This window comes from Ictalurus punctatus, chromosome 1 (genome assembly GCF_001660625.3).
Source record: "Ictalurus punctatus breed USDA103 chromosome 1, Coco_2.0, whole genome shotgun sequence".
NCBI classification, from domain to species: Eukaryota; Metazoa; Chordata; class Actinopteri; order Siluriformes; family Ictaluridae; genus Ictalurus; species Ictalurus punctatus.
The window spans coordinates 3,188,370-3,208,741 of NC_030416.2; the positions used below are offsets into that span (position 1 = coordinate 3,188,370).

Genomic DNA, 20,372 nt, shown 5'->3' on the forward strand with positions numbered 1-20,372 from the left:
ACCAAACTCTTTTTAATCCTGCACACTTTTTCTTTTTTAGTAAATTGCACAGAACAAACAAAATATACATTCTCGCTTTCTGTTAGCGGTAATGCTATGCAGATAGTTTTGTGTGTAATAATGTAGCATTTCTCTAAATGTCTCCACACCAATACAGTATGATGTAATTTAATGACATTTAACAAGTGAGACAACATGTGTATATTTAATGTGAGTGAACCAACCGTTTAACTAGCAAAAACAACAACAACGAAAAAACTGAGAAAAATGAACCCGGCTTTGACGTCCTCATTTCATTGTTCATGACCCGTTGAGCTTTTTCAAGGCTGGAAAGTCTAGTATGTAATGTCCTTCACCTTTTTTAGGCCTCTTGATTTTTGGTTTCTTCTTTCGTTTTGCCTCGATGCAATCAATATTCTATCTTCTACAGAAAATCTATGTCTCTCCATAGATAACATAGACAGGATACCTGTGTCTGGCTTGCTGCTTACTTCACTGCTAGCTTCACATGTTCGCACTGGTACGAGGTCAAGCACAGGGATTATCTGAACAGTTGATTTCTCCAGAAGTGCAGACATATGTAGGTTACAGAGTACATCGTTAAATTCATGATCTTTGTACTGTAAATTGAGATCCCTGTCCACACAGACTAATAATTTTTTTAAAAAATAGTATTAAAATTCAAGTATAAGGTTTAACTATTACCTATATAAGGCAAGTTAAATAAATCTACAAAATGAGACATAAACCATACTTTCATAAGTTTCTCTAAAAAGAGAATAAAATCATATTAACCTCAATGATGACAAAAGACAGACGGATTCAAAACAATGTTAGTTTTATTAAAAATTTACTGAGCTTACAAAATGAAGTACTGAGAAGCATGCAGAGCTTGAAGGTTTTTTCCCCCCATTACTTTGTCACTGACACCAAGAGTAATCTTTTTCAAAATTAGTCATACAATGCAACAAAATCCAGGAGAAGTAAAAATATAAGTAACAAATCTGAAGACCATGGTGCAGTTTAAATGTGTGATAAAAGCGGACCGTTGCGTTTTAAGATCATCACTTGGAATTTCAGCATGTTTTTGTCTGCGTAGGTTTTGTCTGGAATCTTTTCCGGCATACACTGCAAACACTTTGCTGTTCACAGACACTGGTGTTTAGACCCAGGGTGAAATTTTTTAAGAAATTTCAGAAAAGCTGCCATATTCAGGGGTGCCAGGGTTTGTAAAGATACCCCGATATATGCCAATCAATAGATGTTTAGTATTGTAAACAGGTGAGCCACTGTCTCCATCTCTACCTGCTATAGATGTTATAAATTCATCAGTACACATTTGTGCCTTCATGCTTGAATTCGGACGAAGGATTTTACCGTCCTTCTTCCAAAAATTCCCATCAGGGGTTAAAGTGTAAAAATAGATGTTTTCGGTTTCATTCATTTTGCCAATCTGATTTTGTAAACCACCAACAAGTGGAGTAGTATCACCAAATAGTTTAATAAAAGCCTGATCTCGATCTGGATCTGATTTTTTAGAGCAAGCTCTATAGATCAGTTGAGTGTCCGTAGTAAAGAAAATGCAGAACATTTCTGAGTTTCTTGTATTTTCAAGGACATGAAAGGCAGTCAAGACATGGCCATCAGCGTAGTAAGAGCCAAGTCCACAAGGAATTCCCTGTGAATTAGAGTTTATAATTCCAATCAAGCATGGTTTTTCCATTGTAATCATTAGTTGTAAGTCAGAACAATATTCTTGAATCTCTTTGTTTTTGTAAACAAAAGGACCATTGTAAGATTGTACTTTTTTCAAATATTGCTGCATAATGTTGCTTTTATTCAAGAATTGAGTCATCTTTATATTTCTTATGAGTAGACTTTGTATCTCGAACAAGTAGATATTTTGTATTTGTATGAGTAGGCTTGGTATCATCAATAAGTAGATTTTTTTTGTACTTGTATATATTTCGTATGGGTATATCTTTTGTAAAAGTTTATATTTCAATGGAGGCAAATCCGTGCCAAAAATCCGAGGTAAATCACAAGCACGAGAGGAAAGTAAATGTTCGCGAGCGGAAAGGAGAACTCGCGCGCTCGTTTTAAACCCGAGCGCGCAAGATATCTACAGTGCTGTGTGCGGAATACAAGTTCTGGCACGCGATAAAAAAAAAATCTGCCGGTAAATCCGAGTGCGTTATTGACTCTCGTGCGCGCATTACATTACAACCGTGAGAGTTAAAATATATGTTCACGCGCGGTAAGCGATGAACTCGCGAGGAAGTATCTCTACTGTATATGACTTGCTCGTGCCAACACTTTTCATTTTTAAGCAGTGGGCGGGTTCAACTGTAGCCTCAAATATCATTGGCTGACTCATCCTTACGGAAACCAGTTCTGATTGGCTACCTGCCACTGTGGTGAACTTTATACTTCATGATAGTCATTTAAAAAAATAAAATAAAATAAACTTATTGATAGTTTTCGATTTATACCCTCACAACATGCTACATTATGTAATATAATACATGTAAATACAGGGTATCTTTACCAGTTGTTAATGGACAGGAAGTGTTCTATCCATGGGCGTAACCACGCATTCTTTGGGGGGGGGGTTTCATGGACAACAATAATCCACTCTTAATCTAATTAAGACCATAATTTGATTAAGAAACTACCATGTAAATAGCAACCTTAATCTAATTATGGTCATAATCTAATTAAGCTCTAATCTAATTAAGACAGGTGGATTACTCTTGTTTTAATCATATTATGGACATGCATTACAGACATGTAAACAGCTTAATCACATTATGAACGTCGTGTGAGCATTTTCACCGCATTTTGCGACAGGACACGATCACACACGGCAGTTTTACGCTTTATGGCGAACAAGAGAGTTCGGCTGTGTCCCAAACTGCATACTTGCCTACTATAGGCCGGTAGTGGGGAAAAAATACATGCATCTCAGCTACTATACAGTAGGTAAGTATGCGATTTGAGACGCAGGTCACGGCTTCAAGCAGTCGTCTATTTGCACATATAGCATGACTAATAATTAACCGCACTTGAAGCGTTCGTAAAAAATTTAAATAAAAACACCCAAAACTGTATATGGTACCATAACGAGGACGAACTGTGTGTTATACGTGAAATTCTGGAGGGACGTCGGACGGCGTGGCGCGGTGACGTAATGACGCGGGCTCTTAATCTGATTATGATCAATAACATGTAAAACGGGTACATGACTGGAGTATTCTAAAAGCGACTCATGTAAACACCTTAGTCACATTATTACCTTACTTAGATTAAGGTCAATAATTAGATTATTGCTGTCCATGTAAACGTAGTCATTGACACACGATCTGACCAATCAAAATATTATATGCCCCCCCGTTGCTATGCACCATTTTGTCTGACAAACAAACCATGGTAGTAGACTTACATCTGTGAACTTCAAAAATGGTGAAAAGGTGCTTGTCTGAGACAGCAGGTACCCAGATAGGCTGGGCAATATACAGTTTCACCCGTTCCATAAACCTGCCAGAAACCTGGAGAAATGGATACATTTGTGTGGACAGCCTCATCAGCGTTTGGACAAGCTGAGAAATCATTCCACAGCCAAATACATCTACTGTATGTGTTCAAAGGTAGCACAGTTATATATACTGCACCCTTTTAACTGTGTAGCACAAACCTTGTTTTATTTTGTACATGTTTTCCAAGTTGTCATAACCAGAGAAATGTATTGTTAAAAGCCTAACGTTACTAGGATGGCTAACAGTTAGCCAAGTATTAGAGAGCCTAAAGCAGTTTTGCCTGAAATTTCTGCATTCTGTTCTGTACTGTATGAATTTCCTTTTAAGTTACTTAAGACGTAATTTAGGATGACTAAGTCCATTCCTCTGTCATTAAACTCCAGCACTTCATTGACGGCCGGCCCGACACCCCCTCACCTGCACACCCTGATCCTCTGCCATCATTGACATATAACCGTAGTAACCTTACACCTGCGAGACTTCTCGCCAAAGTTGCGAACAGTGAAGACTACGAGTTGACAGCATGCCTGACATTGCTGAAAACATCAGGTATTTCTCTTATATAAATAAAAAGCAAATAACAACATTGCAATATTTTTATTTTATACATATGACATTACAAATATTATTTAGGAAATATCAAATGTATATATCATATACCGGTGCATCTATATATATAAAAAATATATATATAATATCGTGAAAAAGTTCAAAAAGTGGAACTAGATTCTAGATTCATTACACATAAAGTGAAATATTTCAGGCCTTTTTTTGTTTATTATAATTTGTCCATAACAAAATGAATGATTTTCATTCAAACTTGTTCAATCACATTTTTAAATACCCAGTCATACAAGTAATATGAAGAATACAAATAATTTCAGGCAAAATACTTTCCATATGCAACTCTGTTAGTCATATAGGCCAGGGGTTTCCAGACTTTTCCAGGGCAAGGCCCCCCAAATGGCATTAACATTTGACCAAGGCCCCCCTTTTGCAAGATGTCTTTAAAACACATTAAAAATACAGACTTCGGAATATATCCCCTTTTTTAAATTAATAATTACATCTTACATCTTTACATTACATTCCATTAGGAATGGACTGTGTGTGTGTGGTTGTCTGAGAGTGAGAAAAAGAAAACATACTAGTGGGCGGGATGGGCACACCAAATTGTTGAGGCCCCCGGGCGCCCCCTGGCGGCCCCCAAGGGGGCCGCAGCCCCCACTTTGAAAACCACTGATATAGGCTATGTGTAGATTATTCTTCTGTTACATCACATTGAATTATATTCATTTATCGACACACTTTAATGGGTAAATGAATTAATCTCAGGGAGAAATTCAACACACACACGTGTTAGGCTTTTATTTGTGCCCATAACATTAAATTACATGCGGAGTGTTAGGTGGCTTCATAAGACGGAGCTTCTTCCACAGGCTTTTGGCTGCTTTTTTTTTTTTACTAACCACCAGATGGCGCTGTTTTCGACACTCTCGAAGCATTGAATCTTTTCCTGGAACAGTCAGGGGAAAGCCTCAGTGCTTTATGAGGTTTCATTTCCCCATCCCTACCTCCCGTTGATCAGCCATCTTGTTGAGTCAACCACAGCGGCAGGCAGCCAATTAGAACTGGCTTCCGGAAAAATTAGTTAGCCAATGATATATGAGGCTACAGTCAAGCCAGTTGGATTTTTGCCCCTGTAGATGGAATGTGTGAAAAGTATATGATACTTTGGACTATACAATGATGTATCATAATATCTACATTATATGAGGTCGACAACAATACCAATCCTTAATATATATATATATATATATATATATATATATATATATATATATATATATATATATATATAACTAACATGCAGACCAGGGGAATACTGGTACCTATTCTTTTTTTTTTTTTTTTCTTTTTTTTAACTTCAAGTGCTGACAGAGCTGAAAAAACATGACAAATTGTAGGAAGTACTGAGAAGCATGCACATTTTGAAGGTTGCTGCAGGCGGTTTCCTTTTCCTGTGCTCTCTTTATCTTATGTCGCGCTTTGCTTTCTCAGTTTTTTCCATTTCTTTGTCACTCACACCAAGGGTAATCTCTCTCAAAATTAGTCCCACAATGCAACTAACAAACAGGACTAGGAAGGAAGCAACAAAAATGACTGTATTAATCATACTAGTGAAAAAGAATGAACTATAACTAGCAAATCTGATTGGCTCTGAAGTACAGAAATGAATGTTAAAAACCTGCATTTGACATACAGTATTTCCAAGTAATGAATTAAAATAGTCTTATTACTTGTATGCAATCTGAATACTTTTATGGGAAAAAATGAACCCATTTAAATTGTATTTGTTTTTTTGGTGCTCTATCCTGGTGTTGCAGGAAAGCCATATTTCCAAACTTTCACTTCATAGTCAAGTCAAGGTAGGATTATTCGGAAAATTTGGCTAGATGTAGTGCTCCATCACTGGCAGGATGGTGGAAAGGAACCCCCCAAAACATCTGAAATGTTGGATACCTTTTGTGGAAGACGGACGATACGGTTTACATGTTAGACAAATACATTCAAACTGAAGAAGTTCTCTTGGCATGGGTCTGTGATGTAAGGAAGACTGCAGTAATTTATCATTTCTGTTTAGTGTCTGAATTCAGACGTCAATAACACTCTGAGAAAAGGGTTCTTCTAAGGTTTCTTTGGGTTTTTAACTTACCATATAGGTTGTAGTTCAAAATACACTTGGGAGGGGGGTTTCTATCATTTTTAGCATAACCACTAAATATGGTTAATAATTACTTTGCATATAGGCTCCAGGCTTCCCTGCGACCCTGTGTAGGATAAGCGGTATGGAAGATGGATTGATGGATGGATGGGAATTTCTTTGCATTTGATATAGATACCATTTGTTATGAATCTTTCTTCTCTGAAATAATCGCCAAACTGTGACTTTTTCAGTTTGGAAATGACCAAAAACAAATATCTGGGGGATTTTTTATTAGTTGAAGAAACAAGGTTTGGGCCTATGCATCCTCCAACAGAAATATGACTACCATTATATTTAAATTAGTAGCGCATTAAAATAGATTCCCTTCTTGAATGTGAAACTAATACTTATTTATTAGTTAACAATTGTTGAATACATTTCTGACACATTTCCTGACAGAAATGTAAAATTTTCAGGCACTACATACATACCCTTCACTTGAGTTAATTGGGGTTTTATCCAGGTTTCAATATATGCATAATTGAGCTATAAATGGTGTCAGCTTGGACCTAATGTTTTCTGTCAGTGGACATTTCAAGAATAAACTGCTGTTTGTCTCCATTAAATAGCCAAAATATTATTGTACACATTTAAGCCTAGTATTTGAATATGTTTAATATGTTGATGAGTATGAGAATGTTTGTTGATGGGGTTTACAGTTTTCCAGTGTAAAATACATAGCATACATGACATTATTGTTGGTGCAATTGGTGCAGTTATGCCCTCTACTGTTCTTACTTAGTACTGTGTGTCTTCACTAAAACCTGTCTACTGTAATGGTTTATAATCCCACTATCGGGTGTCACCTAAACAGTTCCCTTTGTGTAGTTCCTCTAAAGGTTTCTTTCTTCTCATGGAGTTTTTCCTTGCCATTCGCTTATGGCTTGCTCATCAGAGATCTAAATCTATATCTGGGTTTCTGTGAATCTCCTTGTGACAACTTGAACTACAAACTACAAACTGGACTGGGATAACACTACATTTGACCCTTGAAACCACAAGCAGTGCTTTTATTTCTTTGTTAATTGGCTTATAGCATTTCACAAATGCAGCAGGCAGAATTGTTGGCTAATTAGGGAAAGCAGTATGAGGTTTTATTTAAAGAGAACTACATTTCTTGGTTCCTTATTTAAACAACAAAAAAAAAGAAGATACAGATGTATTTGTATAGCATGTGTGTTTTAATGGTTTTAAATTCATTCTAAATGACAACTCATTCCAGAACCATTTACAAGAAGCATGTTCACCACTCACTCTGAATTATTAGGCTACAACATTAATAAGTAATAGCAGTATTACATCTGGGCTCAACTTAAAAAGATGAATTTTAAAAAATGTAAAAAGCTGCATTAAATATTAGAGATAAGGCTGAAATGTATGACAATTAACTAGACCTTTTTATATTACAGTTTTCCACTCTATAAAGGAAAATAAATGATGTATTAAATTTTAATAACTTTTTTACAATGGAAGAAACAAACACGATCTCTGCTAAAATGTTTTATACCACAATGGCTCGGGAGTCAATTCTGATTGGTCTGAAAGTGTTGATTCATTTCCTATAACAGCAGCTCTGACATTAGACATTAGATCTGACAAGTTTATATGAATGTGCTTATCGTTCCTATATTAAAAAACTTACTCATGGACTTGTATGATTGATGATTTTAGCCATATATATATATATATATATATATATATATATATATATGTGTGTGTGTGTGTGTGTGTGTGTGTGTGTGTGTGTGTGTGTGTGTTTTGTGCAAGGTGACATTTATGGAAGGAGTCTCCAGTGTCAGCCCATAACATAACAGTTTTCTGCCATGGGAGAGTCTTGGCGACAGAGAGCTCTAACATGACAGTGACAAGTTGATGAAAGAATGAAGGCTTATAGCGGTTATAACACAAGATAAACTTTATAAGAATTAAATTGTCTTGCGAACATTGACGCATTGCTGTGGTATAAAACACTTGGAGATGTGCTGTTATAGGAAAATAATCAACTTCATGGTAGAAACAGTAACACCATGTCATTGATTGATTATTTCCCTAAAAGAACATACCCCAATGAGTTTTATTATTTACATAGCCTATACAAAAAGTTACATATAGTCAAAAAGAAGAGTTCACTGGCAGGTATAGGTTGAAAAAATAATGTCCCCAGGTTTCTGTGAGTTTGGGAAAGTAGAAGGGAAAAATATGTTGGGTGGATATGACTCTTTGTCCTCAGCCTGTGGCATACCTTCAGGATTTTCGATCTTGGCATTGTCAGGTATGATTTTAGGTGAATAAACATCAGAGAAGGGCATTATCATACTAGTAGGAGGAGGAGACGAGGCACTCATTGAGCTTCCATAGTTCAGGTTTGGTGTTATATGTGACAGACAAGAACAGATGCAATCACAATCATGGAGCAACCTCATCACATCACCCCGGAATCTTACTCCCACAAGAGCATAGAGCAGTGGATTGAGGCAGCAACGGACATAAGCAAGACTGCGGGTGACGTCCTCGGCCAGGTGAATGTCAGACCACGTTTTACATGAATAATTGGATGTGAACAATCGGAAAGACAGCACCATGGCGTATGGAAGCTGAAACAACAGGAAGAGCACTATCAGTGCTACTATGAGTCGCAGTGTCTTCTGTCTGCGAAAGCATTTTCCCCGGCCCTGCATCAACACATGGCCGATGGTGCTGTAACACACCAGCATGGCAATACACGGCACGCAGAAACCTGTAATCTTTGCCACACGTGCACACATCTTCACCTTCCCCTTGTCACCCTCGTACCCTACGTACTCACACCTCAACGAACTTTCATTCACAGAAGTGAACAAGAGCTCTGGCAGGCTGAGGACGATAGAGGTCACTGCCACGGCAATCGCAGACAATATACTGTAGCATAGCATACTTTGACGTAGCGCCTGAGCGGTCCTGGCTCGTACTACAAGCAGGTAGCGGTCTATGCTGATGCACGCTAACAACAACAAGCCACCGTAAGTGTTAATGGCACAGAGGCCATAGTTTAGCTTGCACATCACGTTTCCTAATGCCCAGAAGCCAATGAAGGTTTCACTGGCTTCCAGTGGCAAAGTCAGGAGCAGCAGCAGGTCAGAAATGGCAAGATAGAAGAGGAAGACGTCGGTCATGCACCTCAGACGGAGGCGACGATACATGGCGAATGTGGCAATCACCAAACTATTCCCAATTAAACCAAGGACGAAGGCGATGAGGAAGACCGTGTTCTGGACAACCATGATGGTCAACTCTTGCCTTTTATCTGGCTCACACATCTCAATGCCGATATCCGAATAGTTCGAATAGTTGCCTGTATTGTAGTGATAAAGAAAGAGTTTGATTACCAAAATAATAATCTCTCATTTGAGATAATCAAATTATTTCTAAAATCCTATCTCTTTAACTCTTCTGATGTAGAAAAAGACTGATGTAGAAATGCACTGATCAATATAGGCATTTCAAAACAAAGCAAAAAACAAAGCCAAGTACTACTACAGAATACTAAATGAAGACTGACTAAATGGAATCAGCGACCAGGTCCTAATTTCTTTACAGTTCAGCACTATACACAAAACAAAAACAGATCATTCATAAAACTATCAAAATGCAACATCATGGTAAACACAAAGTATGTATATAAACATATTCTGATTGAGAGTAAACTGCTGTCCCCTGCTGGCCACAAAAGATAATAGCATTATTAATATTATTTTGTCAAGCTTGTAGTCACCTGTGCAGTTGTCATAATCAAAGTCTGTGCTGGGATAGTCTGGGATGGAGGTACAAGAGGTTCTGTTTTCATCCATTGCTCTAAAACAGAGAGAGAGAATTGTATCATTTGTTAATTAATTAATCAGCATCATAATTATCAGTAGCATCAATAACACATAATGCACTGAAAACCACACCAATTTGGCAGGTCACCTTATGGTGCTCATTCAAACTTGCACATTATTTATTTGACAATGATCTACTCATGATTATTAGATGTCTACTCAGCCTGTCATGCCTACAAGTGCGGAGATAATGAAAGAGCAGTTCCCACAAGATTCAAGAAGCAAGGGATTGAATTCAGCAGGAAGCAAAGTAACAACTGCTGCATAAATAAAACCAATGTACAGAGTACTATCTGATAAGAGTTGCGAGTTTAGGCAAGGACAGCACATCCTGGTAAAAGAAGGTGGTGGCGTTGCAATTCTGAAGAGCAGGAAGCCAAATTCAAGCCAAACTTTGAATTTTAACAAGGTACGTGTTGTCCTGGCAAACATTTTTCCTCAATGCAAGCAACGGTCAGAAGGTGGAAAATTATGAACACCCTTGTGGAATTGTGCATATTGCATAGTTGATTTGACTCAGGAGAACAACAGCATCGAAGGAGGCCAACCAAACTTATTGACACAAGAGCATAGTGGTCAACCTTGGCTTGAGGAAAGGATGTCCTGGAAGGAGTTTCTAGAGAGATGGTCAGAACTTCCAAAGCATAGACCATAGATGTTTAGTAAGATCTAGCAGCTAGGGTGTTTAAAAATCTTCTGGCTATACTTGCAAGCAAAGGTCTGTGGTTAAGGCATTAAGTTACTGAACAGAAAGTTGTCAGTCCTGAACTAAGGCCATAACCACATCCTGAACATTTGGGGGGACAAAACCATTTGGTGGGGGAGGGGTCACAAATGTAATGGTCCTTTATAGGTCTCCATGTAATAAAGGCCCAAATATCTATATATACAATGCAAGACAGTAAGGTCAGTGTGTATTACAATACAAAAACAAGTTACATTAGAAGGTTTGTTATATTTCAGGTTTACTCACTCTCTACCCCTGGGCAGGCCTTTCATCTTATTATCCGTATCTGATTATTGGGTGGGATGTGTCCCCTTCAGTGTCTGTGGTGGTTACGGCCCTGCTCTGAGCAAAATATATCCGGTTCAGCAGTGAGCAGGGTGGTACCTGAGGTCAGTAGCTTTGGTGGCTAGGGTAGACAGGAATTTGAGGAGTCCACTGGTGCCAGATGGAACACGGTAGTTGGGACAGCTAGAACAAGATTCAGCAATACCAAATCCAAGTATCCAAGGGATGTGATCTTGGGATGGGATTGTCTTGTAAAACAATACTGAGATCTGTAGAAGCGAGTGTGGTGACCTGTATGGGTGCCATGAGTTTAGGAACCTGAAGCTTGGGAAGTCAGTGGCTGTTCATAAATGGCAGCAAATTCAGCAAGCCAGACAAGCAGAAGATGATTAGCGATGGTAGGAGAAAAATGGTTTGCCATATGTACCTTGTACAAAGGCAAGCTTAGTGTAGTTTGAGGAAAAACGCCATCCCTATGAACTAAGGGATGAGTACTGTAGCTTAGAAAGTGGTGTAGGTTTTGGTGTGGTCTCCCCCCCATAACCCCCCCACCTGTAGTTATGAGTCATGTTTGTCAAGAATCCTCACAGTTTTATGAATCAGTTACAGACAGACTGTCTTAAGTGGACAGGGATTTTACCCTAAGGTAGTTTGTGAACAAAATCAAGAGCTGAGGTTTTGCTATTGGTGTTGAGAAGCATGCAAGAAATTAGATAAAAGAAAAAAAAGGAAGTCAGTTAGGAAAGAACTTTCTAGAGTTCCTTTTATTTAAAATTTTTTAACAAATTTCAGTGCTTTTTTTAATTTTATTTAAAAGGATGACAAATTGTACAACTTTTGGGGATTTGTAGAATTATGGACATTTCAATTTATCCTATAACACCTTTTTCTAGCACAAATGTTAATGTATAGATTTTTTCTTTTTCTTTTTTCATTTTATAAGACAGACGTTTGGAGCTGGATGATAGTGAGGCATATCAAATGTGCATATCAATAAATATATAATATACGCCATATGTCCAAAAGTTTGTGGACACCCCACCATCACACCCTTATGTTTTTTTTAAACATCCCTGGTTTGGGATGTTTGGAGATTTGTGGCTGTGGAGATTTGCCCATTCAGCCACGAGAGAATTAGTGAGGTCGAGTGAAGGGGGGTTCTTTCACGTTGATCTTGGCAAACCATGTCTTCATGGTGTTCGCTTTGTGCACAGGGGCATTGTCAAATTGGAACAGGTTTCGGCCTCTTAGTTCCAGTAAATGGAAACTGTAATGCTACAGCGTACAATGACATCTTATACGTTTGTGTGCTTCCATCTCGTGGAAGGCCTACATACATTATAGGTATATACAGGTGTCCACAAACAGTTTGTCCAAACAGAATAAGCCCATACTATATATTCTTTTCTTTTCTTCATCTGATGATGATGATGGAACCAAACTATATTGACTGCACAACTGGCTAAAGATTCCGCTTGTCCAAGAGTATGCATTTTGGATGCTTGTACCTTCCCAGGTAAAAGATCCATCCAAAAGGCACAAAAAGATGTACCCATGATGGTACCACCGACAATGACATGGAAAAGCACTTTATGTTTATGTTTGCAGGACAAGAACGGGTTGCATTGGGCCGTTTTTGATCAGGATTTAAAATACCATTTAAAAAAGAAGAAGAAGAAAAAACAGAAATGTCCCTCAACCTATGCTTTTTCAGATGAATGCACAGGTGTGTGCGCACGCGCCCCTTCAAAAACAGCCGCATGTCACTGTTTTGTCTGCTTTTTACCCCAGTTTAGTCAAATAATTTAAGAGGAAGACATAATATCGCCATGGTAACCGTCAAAACAAACAGTCACCGTACTTTTCAGGTGTTTCTCGCGGTTTTCACTTGCACGAAATCCTAGCTGAGCTGAGCGCGTGGGCTCGGATATTGGACTCATAAGGACACGCATCGCGTGCAGCCGCTGATGTGAGAACTCCTCTCGAGATGATTAACTCTCGCGTTTTCAGTCATATTGCGTGCCAGAGCCTCCTTAAGAGACGTCTGAAAACTAAAAAACTGTCTCATTTGATCGGAAATAAACAGCAGCGATGCTCTGATAACGAAAAATATTTACTGAAAAGGATTTATTATATAGGCTGTAGGAGCTTTGTAACTGAGCGCGCGCCCAATCCGGGTGGAAAGCCAGCACACTTGACAAGTAAAGGCTCTTAATTTGATGAATATGAAGATATCTGGCGTGACAAAGGGATTAAAAATGATCTGTAAATTTACCGAAATATTAAGTTTATAACCTACATCAGTTTGGTAAGTTATAATGACTAACTATTATAGTTATTTTATGTGTGTGTGTGTGTGTGTGTGTGTGTGTGTGTATATATATATATATATATATATATATATATATATATATATATATATATATATATACACACACACACATTCGAAATACAATTCGAAAATATACTGCAAACATTTTTGAGTGGTTTATTCTTGTGGATAACAGATAACGTTTTATTTGTTTATTTATTTATTTTTATTTATTTATTTTTGTAGTATGACTTCGTAATCTAATCTAGGCCTACTTAATGTCTAAATATATTCCATTCCAAATGTGTTCCGAAGTATAAAATAAGTTTGGGGGGTTGTAAAACAATAAGATAAAATGAATTCTTAAAGATCTCCATTATAACTGTGTGCACATTTGAAATGAGGCATTAAATGACTCTAAATGTGATTATAAACCATGCATTCATATAGAAATAAACATATACAATCAAATAAATGACTTATTTTGTGCTTTAAAGGCTTTTGGCTGTATTCACCACCGTATTTTACAGCCTGGTCCGTGGTCCTTGTTCCATCAGCAGTTCTGTTCAATCAGCTGAGAATGTCCAAATCTACAATATTAACATTATAATGGTGTATGATATTATTTTGCATGGCTAGGCCTGCTTAGTGTCATTTTAATAGTCTGTTGATTCAAATGCACACATGCATTACAAGCATAATATACAAGCCATATTGTCTTTAAATGATCAGTTTAGTAGGCCTATTATTCCAAATGTGAACTAATTCAAGTATTTTTTTAAAAAATATATTTTAACAAGTTTTTACTTATTTACTTGCTTGCTTCCTACTTCCTTACTTAATTTGGTTTTAGGTATATGTCCAAGGTATTAACAAACTATGTATTATAAATGTCCTTTTAAAAATGTTTAAATAAGCTGGGGGGGTTTTCAGTAGGCCAAGATATAATATTTAAAAAATAATTAAATGACCTGTACTTCAGGTTCTCCAGGTATGGAACCCGATTTTTTTTTTTTCACAAGTGATAACAGGCACTAACTTGTTTCACGGATTTTCTGTGAAACATGATATTCTTGAACCAATAATAATAATAAAAAAATATGTCATGAGCATATTGCTGTGGTTTTAGTAAAATAAAACACTTCTAGGAAAACAATCAATTGAATTAAATTCTTTAAAAAAAAAAATTTTTTTTTAAATCCAATGACACAAACCTTTTAAAAAAGTGAAGTTGAGGCAAGACGAATTTAAAATGCTTGTGCATTTATCTTTTTTCGTATTCAAATGCAGGATGGGTTTTTATTTGTTTATTTAAACAACAAAAATTGTATTAACATTTAAAAGGAAATGCATTAAAATGAGCTAATTCAGGAAAAACGGCATCCTGGTATTTTTTTTAAAAAAAAAGAAAAAGAAAAAAAAACGTGACTTGTCAACTTGATTTACTTAATTTTTCATTCTAATATCTAATATCTCAATAATGCACTGCAGTGAAGAGTAGACAAAGATAAAGATATAGTTCATAATTTAACATGGACGTAACATGGAAAATATCCCTCATGACTACTGACTATGTAAATATGTAATGCTCTCCATTTTCCAAGAACAAATGCATGCACAAGGATAGAACCGAAATTGTTGAAAACATTTCAAAACATATCACGTTATCTAAAGCTGTATAAAGAGGCAACAATTATATTAAATTCTATACTACATTGTTTTTGCTATGCAGACTGGTTTGTCTTACCTGTCCTGGTGCACAGGGATCAACAGTGCTGTAGTATTATGAGAAAGTGTATGTGTGGGTTTGTGTGATGGTTTTGGCACACTCGTTCTAACCCCATGTGCTTATATTAGACAGCTGATTTTCACATAAGCTCTCTGGTCGTGGATTTGTGAGAAAAAAAAGAGTACACAACACTGTGGCATCAAACACACCCCGAGTGTACGGAAACACACAGCGTCAAACAGCTTTCTCAAGTTGTTTTTCAGTTTTGAGGTGGCACCAATGAGAGGTTAGGTAGGTCGCAAGGTCATGATCTGTGTAAATACAGTATAAAGGCTGACTTGAATGCAGTGTCTCAAATAATAGAGACAAAAATATTAAGAAGAAGAAGAAGAAGAAGAAGAAGAAGAAGAAGAAGAGAGGAAGAATCTCAAGCTATGATGCTTAAGTTGTGAAAATAATCTGTGGTTGATGAATGAAAGGGTAATACAGTATGTGTCAAATATGACGGCATTTGCAATCTGAAAAGACATTCGCAGATTAAAACGAACAGGCAACAAGTTGAAAGAATCGGAAATGACTCAACTAGAATGTTCTAAAATGGTCTATTAAATGTGACTGGTTATTGTTATTATTAATGTGCTCATTCTAGCATGTTATCATTTCTATAGTAATGTATAGTACAGTATAGTAATCCACATAAACGTTGTTTTTTGATATGGTTGTTGATCTTGTGAGATGTTTAATTTTTCTGGAAGGAGTCTCCAGTGTCAGCAGTCAGAGTTAAAAATGTTAAAACTTTATGTTTTGTTTCAAGATGGAGAGAGGGGGGAAAAGACTTGATTTATATATATATATATATATATATATATATATATATATATATATATATATATATATATATATATATATATATAGTGCAAGTGTTAAGAGGAAATAACCTGTCTCGCAAAGTTTCTACAACATAAAAAAAACTGTGATGTTTTGTTTTTGTCAAATTGCTGTGGTATAAGATGGACAAACCTCTTCATGACGTGCAATTACAGCAAAAAAATCAAGGACAAAGTATTAGTATTTACACCAGTCATGATGTTTAGTGTGTTTAGTATGGTTCTCCTTGTTCTTGCACTCGTTCATTTCTGGTTATAACTTACATCGTAATTGTCTGGATCTTCGCTTGGCCTGCGTGCTCACAATCACTTCGAACGTCAAATTCCAAATGCACAAATATAAAATGTGAATGCAAATGCGCAGACGGTCAGTAGAATGTTATGGTATGCTTGACTGAAGGCTGGGAAGATAAACCTTAAACTAATCACGAGGCAAAAACACGACAACAGTTTTGTATTTCCTCAGTCATTTGGAGTCGCAGTCCAGTTGTACATCAGATTGTTACTGCAGTGCATTTCAGATGAAGATGTCACTGTGTTTATATGTTCACAAGTAAGGTTTGACGCATCGATCTTCAACATCAGATTTCTGCTCTTGAGAACCCTCTGTAAATCTGTTCGATTGGTGTGTTGTTCATTCGGAGATGTTTTTCTTCTCACCATGGTTGTAAAGAGTGGTTATCAGAGTTACCATAACCTTCGTGCCAGTTCCGTCCCTTGTTCTCTGTCGTCTCTCACGGGGGGGTTTCCACCTGCAGAACTGCGGCTGTTTTTTGTTTTGTTTTGTTTGTGTCTTCGCACAATGTTCTGTGTAAACTCTCGAGTGTCAGTTTGCACGAAATATCAGAAGGTCAGCAGTTATGTAAAAAAAAAACAACTTCTGAAAACAAACCACAACAATGCCAAGTCAGTGAGATCACTTCTTTTTTTCTCATTTTAATCTTTAACTAAAGTATTTGATCATGAGCTGACCGGATAATTGCATGCGCGCATGTGTCCTAATAAAGTGGCAGCTGGGCGTTGTTACCCATCCAACCACTATGGACATTTTGGAAATGCTAATTAGCCTACATAGCATGCTTTTGGACTGTGGGAGGAAAACAGAGTACTGGGAGGAAACCCCCAAAGCACAGGGAGAACGTGCAAATTCCACGCACACAGCGTGGAGATGGGATTTGAACTGCCAAACACGAAGGTGCAAGGCAAACCTGATAACCACAAAAAACTGTGAATAAAGTCAAATCTCTGCCCTGACCCAAAAAAAGCCATGTTTGTAGAGCGTGCGTCATGAAAGCCATGCCGATGTTATCGGTAGAAATTTCTTACAAATTTTTACTCTAGGTAGACACTTCTATCCCAGACGACTTACTGTACACATGCTGAAAATGAAAATCCCCAAAATATACAAACAGTTGTTCAATAAGATTGACTGTAATGCAAGTACTGAAAAAAATAGTTTGAACCAAGTGAGAGACTGTGGTAAGAAAAGTAGAAAAACCCCGCAGCTAAACACACGCACGCACGCACAAGTAAAGCATCATGTGTAAAGTAACTAGCCATACTCCGGTGGGTTCTTAATCAAATGCAACAAACAACAATCTTGGGCACTTGTAATGACGGCTTGACAGATTTTGTACATTATAAAGATGTTTCCTTACCTATCATCATCATCATCATCGCATTCAAATCACGTTTGTTGCAATGCGACAGTATGCATTTTCGATTTTTCATGCATTATTGTTTTAGGTTGGGGTGGGGGGGAAGGTCATGCTTTTAATTTTTGTCATGGGTGCCAATAATTTGCAAACAGTACCTTTTGATTGTATGTGTTCTACTACAGCACGGTTCAATTCTCAATTGTAATTGGTCAGATTACTTAAATAAATAATTAACTAATGTAATTCTTTACTTAAATATTTGATTAATTTTCTATAAAATCACCTCCGAGTCAAAACATGCTTATTTTTAATGTCTTCATTCTAATCCGTCATTGTTTCTATGGTAACAACTTGCACGATGATTTGTGGCGATTGCACCACCTAATTTAAGCCTAATAATGAAGATTTAAAAAAAAAAGATGTGTTATTTAACAAAGGAACTGGAAGGAGTCTCCAGTATTAGAAAGATTTCCGATACATACAGAGGATATTGCGGTTTCTCATGAACATGATTCTGTCTTATTAACTTTATAAGACAATAGAATGTAAATGATCATGAAGCAATTTCTCACAAGCACGATTGTGGTTAGAGTACGATATCGACACAATATGGAAAAATGTTTTGTTTATTTTTGCTCCGGTAGCAGAAATAGATCCCGAAGAAGCTGCGCTCACGTTAGAGCACATCGGCTAGCTGGCTAGCTAGCTCATGTTGTTTTGTACGTTCCTGTTAAAGGTTGTCCTGGTCCGACATCTTCATCTGACACGCTTTCATATTTGAAGTTAAAAGTATATTCATGAAAAATGTCTTGTTTGCCAAATGAACAGTGAAATGTATTTATTTATTTATTTATTTATAATCACACTATCCGTTGTTACTCAGATGAGGATGGGTTCTCTTTTGAGTATGGTTCCTCTCAAGGATTCTTCCTCATATCGTCTCAGGGAGTTTTTCCTCTCCACCGTTGCGTCTGGCTCGCTCAATAGGGATAAATTCACACACTTAAAATCTCCATCCTGAGTTGATAAATTTCTGTGAAACTGCTTGGGACAATGTGCATTGTTAGAAGCGCTATACAAATAAAACAATTGAATTGAATTGAAATGTCCCAGTGTGGTTATAATAAATATAAGCACTCTTGGAATGCGGCTCATCCAATCAAATTAGTGGACGGGAACTAACTTATCGTTTTTGTTGTCTTAAACTTAAAATTAAAAAAATACAGTAGAGTTCTTTTTACAGTTGGGTAGCCAGTTTTAATTTTTAAGCCCTCTAAGCCCTCGACCACATACACACGGTGTAAAAGCTCAATCGAATGATTACAAAATACACTTTTACACATGGATGACATGGCAGTTGTCCTGGATCTGAGGTCATGATGGGGTTATACCGGATTCCCCACAGTGTGCGAGCATGTGACCAGGTTAACCTTGGTGACTTTTCAAGCCTGTGGTTTTGGGGCACTGCCCAGTAGGGCGTATGCTGAAGGGGCTGTTTTGAGGTTAGTACCATAGGAATGATTCTTCTTAACCAGATGTGTGTCTACAGATTCATTTAGTTTCACATACTAGTGTGTTACATGTAGGACATGAGGTTTTTCCTCATTGTTTTTCCTACATGTCTATTTTACACATAATTTTTTTTTTCTGCCACATTAATTATTTTTTATTTTTTTACTTTAATGTCATGCGCGTGGTTTTATTTTTCACCACATGATCACATATTATTTGCACGGCATCATGCATCTACTTGTTTATATATATATATATATATATATATATATATGTGTGTGTGTGTGTGTGTGTGTGTGTGTGTGTGTGTATACACATAATTTTTACACATATTTATATACAGTATATATATATATATATATATATATATATATATATATATATATATGTGGAAAAATATGTGTATACACACACACGCACACACACACACACACATATATATATATATATATATATATATATATATATATATATATATATATATATATACAGACACACACATACGGTGTAAAAGTATGTAAAAATGTGTGTAAAAATTATATATATATATATATATATATATATATATATATATATGTGTGTGTGTGTGTGTGTGTGTGTGTGTGTGTGTGTGTGTGTTTGTATAAATATATACACACACACACACACAAATGTCCTGCAAACGAGTAGACACATGATGCCATATAAATAATGTGATCATGTGGTGAAAAATAAAACCATATATATATGTATCTGTCAATCGATTCAAATCAGATCAGATGTTTCTAAACATCTGTATTGTGTGGTTAGGAATCTTCGTCTCCCACTTGCTGTGGAACGTGTGAGAATTTGTTTGTAAGTAATTGCGGTAAGTGAGGTTCATTTTGCCCGTTGTTCTCAGATGTACTGTTTTCTTAAATAGTTTTTTTTTTCTGCATAGTAACCGAACAGTGGGCAAGTGATTAAAGTTCACGACTCTCGGTGCACATCTTTACCCGCTGCCATGCTACTCTCCCACGCCCTACATTTTGTTTTGATCAGATTGTGGTGAGGTGGCCACACACCCACACACCTCCATGTATGCAGCTGCATACCACACACACACACACACACACACACACACA

The 20,372-nt window shown here is 36.8% G+C and overlaps 1 protein-coding gene across 2 annotated transcripts; it reads right to left on the reverse strand.

Moving 5' to 3' along the window:
• Positions 1-8,023: 8,023 nt before the first annotated feature.
• ccr10 (chemokine (C-C motif) receptor 10) lies at positions 8,024-16,035 on the reverse strand. 2 transcript variants are annotated; one of them, XM_017465843.3, is made up of 3 exons: positions 15,231-16,035; positions 10,055-10,134; positions 8,024-9,634 (listed from the first exon to the last, which is right to left on the reverse strand). In XM_017465843.3, the coding sequence occupies exons 2-3, from the start codon at positions 10,128-10,130 to the stop codon at positions 8,430-8,432; spliced, it is 1,281 nt and encodes a 426-aa protein (XP_017321332.1). In that variant the 5' UTR covers positions 10,131-10,134; positions 15,231-16,035; the 3' UTR covers positions 8,024-8,429. The 2 variants fall into 2 exon arrangements, with proteins under 2 accessions (XP_017321332.1, XP_017321326.1); XM_017465837.3 differs by lacking the exon at positions 15,231-16,035 and adding an exon at positions 11,134-13,479.
• Between the last annotated feature and the right edge of the window lie 4,337 nt (positions 16,036-20,372).

Bases quoted from the DNA above. Each gene is read 5' to 3' on its own strand.
- ccr10 (XM_017465837.3), bottom strand. From the start codon at position 11,159: ATGAAAGGCCTGCCCAGGGGTAGAGA. The intron at 10,135-11,133 runs GTGAGTAAACCT...TCTCTGTTTTAG, and splicing joins GGCCTGCCCAGGGGTAGAGA to AGCAATGGATGAAAACAGAA. The intron at 9,635-10,054 runs GTGACTACAAGC...ACTACAATACAG, and splicing joins TGATTATGACAACTGCACAG to GCAACTATTCGAACTATTCG.